This window comes from Thermobia domestica, chromosome 13, assembly GCF_964235325.1.
Source record: "Thermobia domestica chromosome 13, izTheDome1.hap1.1, whole genome shotgun sequence".
In the NCBI taxonomy this organism is placed as follows: domain Eukaryota; kingdom Metazoa; phylum Arthropoda; class Insecta; order Zygentoma; family Lepismatidae; genus Thermobia; species Thermobia domestica.
The window spans coordinates 194,867,042-194,879,465 of record NC_137466.1 but is presented as its reverse complement, the minus strand read 5'-3'; the positions used below and the strand labels follow the sequence as shown (position 1 = coordinate 194,879,465).

Below are 12,424 nucleotides of genomic sequence, written 5' to 3'. Positions count from 1 at the left end.
ATGGTTGGGGCACGGTAGCTTACCTTGGAACACCGATTATTGGTATGGTTGAGGAACGGTGGCTTACCTTTGAACACCGATTGTTGGTATGGTTGGGGCACAGTGGCTTACCTTTGAACACCGATTGTTGGTATGGTTGGGGCACAGTGGCTTACCTTTGAACACCGATTGTTGGTATGGTTGGGCCACAGTGGCTTACCTTTGAACACCGGTTGTTGGTATGGTTGGGGCACGGTGGCTTACTTTTGAACGTCGATTGTTGGTATGGTTGGGGCACAGTGGCTTACCTTTGAACACCGATTGTTGGTATGGTTGGAGCACGATGGCTTACCTTTGAACACCGATTGTTGGTATGGTTGAGGAACGGTGGCTTACCTTTGAACACCGATTGTTGGTATGGTTGGGGCACAGTGGCTTACCTTTGAACACCGATTGTTGGTATGGTTGGGATACGGTGGCTTACCTTTGAACACCGATTGTTGGTATGGTTGGGGCACGGTGGCTTACCTCGGTTGTGTGAGGGCCCTGATTTGATCTCCGGCCAAATAAGTTTGTAGTGACCAAATCGTGTCCGTGGGTTTTCTCGCGTACTTCCGTTTCCTCTCACATTCCCATTCCACGATTTCTCCATCACCATTCACTTGCCTTGATCATCATTTCCCTTAGCCTTTTAAAGGGTATATTCGTTGGACGTTAAACTGAAAGACTTCATTTCATATTGGTATCGATTAAAACCATTAATATCCAAACTTATTTAAAAGCTTGTTTTATGTTATTTTATATATAAAGCTAAGGGTTTGTTTGTTTGTCTTCCATACCTGAGGGTTTATTCGTATATTTCTCATAAATCTTTATCTGCCGTGCGAACAACTATCATTTCAGCTTCTATAAACTTCATTTGATCCAACTTGTCCCTTCAGACAGTTGCTTTCCTCTGTTTTTTCCTTCCTACACATGGTCATAACAATCAGACAAGAATAACTGTTTCTATGACAACAGCATGTTCAGCCAATTATAGTGGCTCATTTTTCTCGCTCTCCAATGGTAAACTTTCCACCCTTTCTGCACGTTGCCAATTTGAATATAAACAAATGCGCATTGTTTTCGTTGAATGTCAACTTGAGTAATGGACCTGTTGATTATTAAGAGCATTCCTTTTAGTTTACTTTTGTGTCACTTAATTTTATAACTGTGAGATTTACTTGCAGTGAATAATTTCGTGTTTTAATACCGGGCGTAAAAGCTGCCCACACAGCATTGAGCACCACGTGTGCACAGCGAGCTGTCAGAAAGGACAATTAGTATCAATTGCAGTATAGTATTCATAATAGTCTACCTGTAATTCTAATTATCAATGACTTACAGTCTCTTCTTCAAAGTTACTTAAAATTACGCTAATGTATCCTGTAAGTATACCAAGCCAACAGTGTGGATTTCTACGGACAACAATGAAATAAAATGAAACTTCTTGCTTTAAATTCTGTGAATATGTCTTTTCGGCTAAAAGGGGCAGATGATAAAGAGAAGAGAAACACAATGAAAGAAATAGTGGATTAAGAATACGAAGTGAAAAGCAAGAATTTCGTTTAAACATGGAAGGCAAATAGACATTTAGTTTTATATATAAGCTAATTTAATATAAACTACAGTTCGCACGTAAAAACAAAAAAAGGCGGGACGATATTTTGTTTACACGGGGCTGGCAACACTCATGAAGTTGCGCATGCGCAGAAGAGATAGAACCGTCCGAATCGAGTTGCGTACGTAGGAGTAGCAGTAGTGAAATGGAAGCCGAAATACAAAAATCAGCCAAATGTGAAGTGAAAACTGCCATACGATTTTTGAACGCCAAAGCGCAGAATATAGCTGACATCCATCGGGTTTTATGTACCATTTACAGACCGACAGTAACAAGTGAAAGGAAGGCCAGGCAATGATGAAGTTTCGGGAAGATTGTTCAAATGTTCATTAGGATGAGCGTAGCGGAAAGCCTAGTGATCAGATGGACAATTTGGTGAAACGAGTTAACGTGAAAATGCTATCACAATAGCTAAACTCGCCAAAGAGTTTTCATAAGTATCTGCGAAAACAGTACGTCGAATTGTCACTAACAAGCTGATAAACTGTGTGCAAGATAAGAATACTAACAGATGTTTATAAAGAGCAAGGAATAACAGCTGCAGGTCATACTTTATCCCAGTAGGGGGAGGATGGGGATGACGTCTTTTCTTACATAGTGATAAAGAATGAACTCTGGATATGGTAGTCGAAGCAGCAGTCAATGCAATGGTGGTACTCTGATTCTCCCAAAGCTAAGAAATTCAAACCTCATTAGTTCACAAAATAATGGCATCCGTATTTTGTGACAAAAAGAATGTGATTTTTGTGGAATTCTTGGAACCAGGACGAATAATTACATCAGATATGTTTTTCCTGCGACGTACCATTCAAAATCGGCGGAGAAGAATGCTACTCTCTGGAATTCTTCTGATGCATGACAACGCCCGGCCACACATAACTACTCGTACTGTTGAGATAATTTCCATAGTACTATTAAATCTTTCCTCTTACAGCCCTGGATTTGCCCTACCTTTTTCTTGTTATTCACGTGAAAAAGTGTCTTGATTCAACGACAATAAAGTACTCTAAGACATCAGCTCTGTATTGGCTGTCATCTCCGGCAACAGATTTTTAATTAACTGTTTCGTGATTTTTTTTATTGTATTCCATCCATTTTAGGGCAATTTATTTTTTGAACGTAGAATCTACATAGTTTATTCTAAATCTAACCTGATTTTGCAGCCAACTCCCTCTTTAAGTTTTTGAGATAAGTGGATGAATTATTTGTTTTTCATTGATTTTACATTGACTTTAATGTTCATGTTTCGTGCTTTTCTTGATTATGTTCCATCCATTTTAGAAGAATTCGCTTTTCGAATATAAAATCTACATAATCTCTTCTACACCTGATCTGAATTTCAAGATCTCCCCGAAAGTCTGTTCACATCATTGCAACCAGATAGGCCCTTTCACCTTCTGGCTCAGTCACGTCTGGTTTGATCTTTTTAGGAAAAGGTGAGCCCAAACCCGAAGTTTCCTTTTAAACTTATTAATATGAATGTATTCAAAACATAAGTAAAAATTCTGTACAATCACAGTAATATTGCACCAAATCGTTCGCGTGAAGTTGTAGCGATTGTCTAGATACTCCCGTGCTGTAGGTTCAGAGCAGGGTGGATGAGGTAACATTCTCACTGATTATCTATTTTGTTCAGATCCCCATCAACCTTCCACAAGTTCGGTGACTCCACCGCTTGAAAGTCCGCTGATTTACGGTCTTTATAGAGATGAAGTTTATCGTTCTACACAAAATTTAATTTTACTTGAAAGAGCACGCCTTAAACTATTTTTTGACATAGTTTCCACCAATGTTCAGACACTTGTCAGAGCGAATGACCTACTTGTCCAAACCTTCCTCAACGAAACATCCCTCAACTGTCCGGCAAGTATGCACTGTTTCGTTTGAACATCACTCAGCGTTAGTATCGGCGCTCCACGCATGCGCGCTAGTTTCACTGGTTCATTCAAGGATGTTATAAAATAGAGGATCTGCCCATATGCAAAATCGTGAAGCCATACGTCACAGCTTCGCCACACCTACTCTGCCCACCCTGCGCCACTAAGATCGCAATGTTTCGAGCCAACAATCATGGCGGAAACGACAGTAGCCAATCAGACGTGCCGGCTCAGACGATGCTCGATTGTTTTTCGGCTTCATTGAGTTCATATGATGAAGCTACGTATGGGCAGATCCCTATTTTATAACATCCTTGGCTTCATTGCCTCTCCAATGAGGCCAGTGTACGGTTCAGTTGTCGCGAGTGTACTATGTCCTGTGATCGTTTGCAATGTTTAAAACATATGCTGAACCCTCTGATCGTGAGATTCGTTCTGTTATCCGGTTTATGAATGCAAGGAAGGTTAAGTCGGCCGAAATTCATCGTCAAATTGTACAGACTTGCGGTGAAAATGCAGTAAGTGAGGGCATGGTGCGAAGGTGATTGAGGCAGTTCAATGAAAAGTGGTAAACGCTTTGAAAGAGACGATGATGCAAAAAAAAAAAAATCCTGTGAAGTATTGGTTGTTTTCGATGTCGGGATGTTTCTTTGAGGAAGCTTTGGACACGTTGGTCACCTCCTACGACATGTGTTTGAACATTAGTGGAAATTATATCGAAAAATAGTTTAAGGTGTGATTTTTCATGCAAAAATAAATTTAGCTTCAACAAACCTGCTTTAGTTTTCTTTTCAGAACGGTACTTACTTTTCTTACACGCCTCGAATACTCCTTGTAATTGAAACGCTCACAAGGTAATCACTATTAATTTCCTAGCATCCTCTTTGATAACACACTAATTTAGTTTTCCTTCCCACGTATATTTCTTATCTTAAAAGAATTATAAGTACTTAGAGAATGGAATAGATTATATTATATTACGTTAAAGATATTCAAATGGTTAAAGGTTTAATAACATTCAACGAAACTTTAAACGTAGATTCGTCGCTACTTACGAATTTTAAGCTTCAGCTCTCTTCGAGGTTTCTTAGGAGGAGCACTTTCCCCTAGATCTTCCACGTCTGCAAAGACAGGTTTATCCACATCCGACTCCTCAGGAGCTTCATCTTCCATTTTAATGTGGCTGAATTAAAATCATAAAATTAATTATATTGTATTATTTTCTTTGGGAGAGTGCTCACTGCACTATACTTTTTTTTTTTTTTTTTTTTTTTTTTTTGTAAATGCTGTAGTTCAGTAAGAGCAGGTAATGTGGTGATTTTTTAAAGCGTTCCCATTCTTCGCCCAAGAGATATTAGTCCAGTCATTATAGGTTCAAAAATGAAGTTATAGAGAAAAAAATCATACAAGCAAGGTACTTTCTATGAACATTCTATGTATCTTTAAGACTCAAAATATATATAAAGTCCCCAAAAATAAAAGTTGTGCTCAAGCCGCCATCTTGGAAAATGGCTGAACACCCAACATTTACGAAGGAAGTCGCAGACTTAGGTTTAAAATAATATAGCATGCACACTAATTGATCAATTGGTACAAATTATACCTCGTTAGAAACACAATAAAATAAGCTTTCATATGATATATAGCAAGTGTCTATAGTACCTATCAAAGGGAAGTAATGGCGGGAAATATTTAAGATTTAGTGCCCAAAATTCTCTTTTTTTCCAATTTTTCTTCTGTAACATGTCATGGAAATCATGGAAATCATATCCAAGAAAATTATGCAAATACACTTATAAATAATAAATGTATTCTGAAAGTTACACATTGCTACGACGAAACCAAAGGGAATAATAATTTGCTGTTCTTATAATTGCGTTTGTCTGAACTGAGTATAACATTTTTTTTTTTCACCATTCCACCTGCAGCTATAATATGAGTTACTCACCTCTCGAATCACAATAAAACGAGCATTGAGTACAGTTGTTGTTTAAAATGTTTAATATAAGGAAGTACTAAAGGGGATTTTTTGGAAAGTTAACTCTAAAAATTCCCTCTTTTGAATTATTACTTCAAGATTTGCAAGAGGTGTTTCCAGAGGCAACACTGCATGGAAACAAGATCAAAGTATTGCAAATAGGCACTGATAAAACTATACAAGTGAAAGCGTCTAACCTGACATAGAAGACAGTTCTTTCATGTAGTTTGTGTTTGATAATACAGATGTAAACACGAGTACTCTAGATGATAAGGGCTGTGAGTAGAGCGAATTTCGGTGATAACTGCGAAACACTAAACCTACTCTTATATTGTTTATTGTAGTGTTTTAAAATGCGTACTGCTGGAAGATTTACGTCCTTCCGGAAGGACAAATTTCCATTAAAGAAGTGCGTCCTGCCAGCAGGATGGTGGTTTATGTACAGAAATGTTTCCGGAAGAGCCTTCTGGCAGGACAGAGGTTTGAAAGTTCTAACATTAAACTGCTGGTATATTAATACTCTATATTAGATTTGTGGTGCACTAGTCGAAAAAGTTGAGAACTGCGTTCTATAGGGTTCCTGTATATCGTTCTATGAAATAGTGTGGTTTATCATTATCGTGTCTCATTGGAGGGGTAAAAATATTGCTAAAATATATACGTAGGGAATAGGTTCCCTGTTGGATGTATTTGTCCTGATTTATTATCTCAAATCAGGTTTTGTTGTATAATAAGGTCCTATGAGTGAGTATATGGCCCCATTCTCATTCATAAGATAGAGAAACTATGATGCTTATTTCTTTAAAATTCAGCTAGGTACGGTACATTAAATCTTCCCTTTATTTAAGGTATTGCCAAAAACAATGTTGGTAATTGTATAGGGTACATACCTCCGTAAATCAGGGTGATTAATCGTGCCCTCTTCAATGGTTAAAAATTAAAAAAGCTAATATGATACATTGCGATTCACTGCTAAATTTGGGAAGTGTCTTATGATTAATTTATTAATTTCGAAACCGTATTATATCTTTATGGTACACTCAACAACAAAAGTAACTTTATATTACCGTTATAATTCCATTAAGTCAAGTCTATTCTATTTAGACAGTCTAGTATTTAAAACAGAGATGGCACTTGGTAAGAATGTGCAGCACTGATACAGAGCACTGGAAATTTCTGTGTTTTAAGATTGGTCTTTATTGTTTGAAGCGTAGGGGCCACGATGGCTCAATGGTAAACAGTTCACCTCTGGTGCATGGGGTCCATAGTTCTATCCCATCTCGCACCAAGTGAGCTTTGTGGTGAGTAAATACCGCGTGTGTGGGTTTTCTCAAGGTTCTTCCGTTTCCTACTACTTGTTTTTCCATTTCATTCTTTCATTTATTTCTCATCATGACCGTTTCTTTTAGCCTTGCCGGCATAAACGTGAAACGTAAAACTTGAAGATTTCATTTTGTTTTTGTATTACAATCACAAAGGGCTCTAACGGCCAAATAAAGTTCGTGATTCGCTTCTGAACGGGGGAAAGTGGTAGTTCTATAATATTCAAATATCGGCTTTTTATTATACCTTTTTCTTGCCGTGCAAAAAATGAGCAGTAGTGCATTTTAATATATATATATATATATATATATATATATATATATATATATATATATATATATATATATATCAATGTTGATACTGTATCACATTTTGAGTAGACCTATGAACTATAGTTTTCACTAAGTTTGATTGACACTCTCGTTCGAAGGAAACTTGTCCACTAACTTCTCTTTAAACGGCAGTAGGCTATGCTCAAAGTTGCATTTAGGATAATATAGTAGTTTGACTCAAATGAAATAACTGAAACAGTCAAACAAGAGGCACATTTGTCTTGATCACCTTTTATGCATGAAATCTGAGCTAGCGCCAAGTTTACTTTGTGGTGGGCAAACACCATATGGCTTTCTTGGTTTCTCCCGTTTCTTCTGACTTTCTTTATTCCACCATTTCATTCGTTATCACCATAACTGTCTCCTTTGGGCTGAAACATAATCATGGAACGTTAACTTTAAAGAAATGAGGTATAACGATAAAACTACATGGCTTTATAGAAAGAAGTTACTAGCATGATTTTTCACTAAGTAGCACTCCAAAAGTTGTAAGTAATGCATTTCTAACTATAAATATAAAGTGGAAAAATAGTGTTCGTTTTTTGAAAATATTTAGATATAAAATTACACTGTCACTTTGTAGCTCTGTTGAAATATATGATCCATAACAATTATTTATTAGTTGTCAGATAGCCTAACGTATTTATAATAGAATTAGCTTGAAATGATTTATTGAATGTAGTACAAATACTCATATAATCTCTGATATCATAAATTAAACTGAAAGTAATATAAAAGACAGCTGATTTTTATCGCAACAGCACTGAAGTGATTATTTATTTTACAGAGATTTAAATCTAACGTAGATCTCAGCAGAATTAGAGGCTTCGAAAAGAGGATATTTCTTTATTATACAATGTTCGTAGTTTGAGGAAAATTTCCCTAATCTAGGGAAATTTCGTAGGTAAAGTTAACAAAAACGGATTTTTTTTTATAAAACGTGAAAAATCCAGGGTAATTCTCGCGTTGATTGACCAAAATAAATGCTTAAATTTTTCTTTGTTCAGAAATAAATCAACACAATAGTAATAGTTTAAGTGTATGTGTGTGTGTGTGTTCAAAGTAGTATAATTTGCAATTATTGTTGGTATGGAGGATTTGTGTGCATGTCAGGGGTGCCCACAAGGGGGGGCTATGACGCAAACTGCGTCATTGAAATATTTGGGGGGGTTAAAGTCTATATAAATATGTTTGAATAGGGGGGTAAAATTAATCGAAAAGAAGATTTTTTCATGGAAGAACAACTACGGATAGACAATTGGGGGTGCGTCATAGACATAAAGGGGGGTGGGCACCACTGGTGCATGTTAAAATAAAATCTTTAAATTTTATGTCAAACGGTTATGCCGGCTAGGCTAAAAGTGACGGTGATGATAAGAAATGAATGAAAACGATGGAATGAAAAAGTGGGAAGAAACGGAGTAACCCCCAAAAACTTATGTACACGGTGTTTGTCCAGCACAAAGCTCACTTGATACAAACTGGAATCGAACCAAATATCCCATAAACCAGTTGTGAATGCTCTACCACTGAGCCACTGCGGTCCCGTGTGTATTCAAAAAATGGAAAGGAAAAGTAAAAAAATAGAAGCAAAATGCAAATGAATAAAATAAATGTGCTTTAATATAGCTTCCTTTAATATAGCTAAATTAATCTTATCAAGTAATTTCTGTCATAGGAATTGGATACTCTACAAATTAGGGAAAACTTCATAAGAAAAGGGAAAATTTTGAGTCAGTTGAGGGAAATTTCATTAAGGAGACCTACCAGCACTGTTATTATACAGTATGTTTTAAAAAAATCTATACCGACGAACTTTAATAGGTGATACATCATATAAAAATAAGAAAAGAAAGTTCATTTGGACCTGTGGGGTAACGTTAAAAGTTTCAGAGCTACGCCCGTCCAAAACACAGGAAAGATAAAATTCAACACGAGTCACTCCAAACCAGTAAACCGTAGCGTGAGATATGCATAATTAGCACTCGTAGCAAAAGTTCAGAAAAAATAAATTGTATTTATCTACACCTCAAAAGTTAATTGAACTACTTGCACCATAATTCGAATATCATGGTGTCGTTCGGTACTTCCGCAATAATTTTTATAGAGGTAGTTGGTGAGTACTTCAAATTATGTGCCCGTAGCCAAACTCTCTCTATAAAACCTGATGCGAAAATATCGCAGTATTTTGAAACATGGATTTTTGGATAGTGCACATATTACTTCCCAGGGGAAGTCTTGACCCGACTTCCGTAGGTCCGATACTTTTGAAGTTATTGACCTTTAAAGTTCAATTTTTCATGATTTCGACAGCCTATAACTCCGAAAAGAAGCATTTGTGCACCCAAGTTGGTCTATACTTTGTGTCTTATTTTGATGTCAGAAATCACCTCTCAAACTTTGTCGGTGTTGTTTTGAAACACCCTGTAAACTTGCTGCTGATATAATCATTATCATCATAGGTATTGTGTCATTATTGACAGGACACATGCTGCAACTGATAAACTTCCATGCTCCACTGTCTTTTGTTAATCTCTTCGTCTTTTTAAACGATTTCTCTGTCTTGATATGGGCCATTAATTGTAGTCTCCTTCTTACGCTCCCTATCTTTCCTGCCACCATACCCTCTAGAGCAGCGTTTCCCAACCGGTGTGCCGTGAATGGGCCGCTGGTGTGCCGCGGGGAAATCGAAACAAAATTATTAATTCTATAGCAATCAAATTGCAAGACATCATGGAAAATGTATATTTGTATTTCATATTACTATGAACCTCTGTTATGAATCTACAATTTTAAGTTTCATACCGTGTATAATGTTAATGTTGAAGAAAGTATTTGTTATCATTGTTATGACCATTGTTGGTCCTTTATTGTAACCTGAAATTTCGTAACCTGAAATTTTAAAATATCATTCAATACTTTCGACAAAGCAATCATGCCTACAAATGAACTACATTTGTGTTTTAAAAGTAAAAGAGATTTGTTTGTTCGTTTGTTATTTAGTGATCTATCTTCTTAGTAAAAGGTGGGATACAATTTTCGAAAAAGGAAGCGTAATTTTGCAAACCTGAGTCCAATATTTCATTGAATTGTTTCCTATTTTTAAATTAGATTGAAAAGTAAGCATAGTAATTAACTACGGGAGAAAACCAGTGATCGAGCTTTCTTCTCTGTGAGAAAGATCATTAATTACAGAAAAAAAAACAGGGTATCTTATATTTACAAATAACAATATCTATGAGTGTGCCGCGAGAATTGAAATTATGCCCGTAGTGTGCCGCAAGTTGAAAAAGGTTGGGAAACGCTGCTCTAGAGTGTCCTTCATGATACAGTTCCGTCTTAGCCAATGCCTCAACCATTTTCTCTTCCTCTTCTTAATAATATCTAAAAGTGTTCTTTCTCCCCCCCCCATGTCTAATATTTCTTATTCGTTTTCCGTTCGACCCAGCTAATTCTCTCCATTCTTCTCCACACCCACATTTCGAAAGCTTCCAATAGTTTTTAATCACATCTGCGTATCACATTTTTCATCCATGTTTCTGACCCATCCAGCACAATACTCCACACGAAGCACTTTATGAGTCTTTTTTTCTCAACTCTTTATTCAAGGTTCAACAAGATAATATGATCTTCCTCCTAAAGGCTTCTTTCCCCACGCTGCTGATAAACGACGTGAATCCAAATTAGTTAATCAAGCAAAAAATAATTGATTGACTTTTTTGTGGATATACTGATTAGCCTAGCCCTAAGGTTACATGTACTCTGGTTCTTGATTTAATATACAACGACTATGCAGTGAGACTATGGAAGACGGTTATAATGAGGTGAATAATAATGATGGAATGAAGAAACTTGAAAGAAACATATACACGGCATTTGTCCGCCACAAAACTGACTTGACCCGAGTAGGGATCAAACCAGGGATACCACTAATCAAGAGTGAGCACTCTATCTCTATCCCACTGAATTTTGATGTCTGATATCAGGAATCGAAAGTGAGATGTCTAGAATACACTGTAATCGGTCTGTTTTAGTTTGATCTCATTAGTAAAAATAATCTAATTTACTATTATTATTATTTTGGGATGATTATATCGTCACTATTAGTCTATCGCAACTAAATTTGTAAAGAATTAGATCTCTATACGGAAAATATTCTTGAATATTATAAAGCAAGAAAAACCCAAATCCTGCTAAACATTTCTTAATGCATTATAAATAAGATAGATTGTAGATTAACAGATCAAAATGAAGATTTATTATGTGAGATTATTATATTTATCTTTCTTGAACCATATTGAACTTCTCAATTAGCTGGTAATTCCAGAGAAATTGAAAGTATTTCATAACGTTAAGTGCGTAAATAGGACTTATCTGTGGATCAAATTGGATAGCTTATGTAGTATCCATGAGGAAATCTTATGATTGAGAAAGTTGAATTGAGTTGATTTTGAGTTTAACGTCCCGTTCAGCAGCGAGGCTATATGAGACGTGCACCTACTGATTAACGTGGAATCCGAACCACATGAGCTCCCGCCGGGAATCGAACCCGGGTCTCCCACATATTCATTAAAATGAGTTGGTTTATACAAGGTTAATGCAGAGGAAAAAGACTCTCATAGCAAGTATACGAGGGTGCTATTCTGACTCAGAATGTCTCATTGATCTTCATTTACCATATACAAAAATATAGTGCTTGCTGCTCTCTACTATGTGACCTGGGTGACCTACTGATAGAGATCTCATTTGTAGTTCTGTGGTAACTGGTTCGGGTTCCAGCTTCTGTCAATAGAACTTCGCTGTGAACAAAAACCGTGTGTGTGTTTTTTTTTCTCGGGTTTCTCCTGTTTCTTCACTCGACTATTAGTCTTACTCACGACACGAGATTTCTCTCTTCAACTTCGAAATGAGTCGACAAACACGACAATTCTCATCTCGTTTTCCAGGAGAAATGACAAAATTCTCCAGTTTCGTGAGAAACACTACTTCACCCACATATTAAATCTACAAATACTGTTTTACTCATAAATGATTCCTAGCATAAAAACTATAAATTAATAAACTGATAGCTCGAACATATTGAAAAACATTTAGCAAGGCTTAAAGATAGACGAGTCATTACAGAGTATGCTCTAATAATAATAAATATGGATGGAATGTTGTTATGTCACACCCCTCGTGGGTCTCTAGTGAGGCAAGAGGATTTCAATATCTTCTAGATAAAATTAAGTAAAAAAATAAAGTAGGGACAAACAAATTTTGTACATGAATTTAT

The 12,424-nt window shown here is 36.4% G+C and overlaps 1 protein-coding gene across 2 annotated transcripts in view; it reads right to left on the bottom strand.

Annotated features, from left to right (window-relative positions):
• The window catches only part of LOC145667460 (aquaporin-8-like), a 188,401-nt gene that overhangs the window by 163,672 nt on the left and 12,305 nt on the right, over positions 1-12,424 (bottom strand). For both annotated transcript variants that reach the window (XM_081734937.1, XM_081734936.1), the window contains exon 3: positions 4,572-4,699. In XM_081734937.1, the coding sequence (XP_081591063.1) occupies positions 4,572-4,689 (118 nt within the window). In that variant the 5' untranslated portion in view covers positions 4,690-4,699. The remainder of the gene's footprint in view (positions 1-4,571; positions 4,700-12,424) is intronic.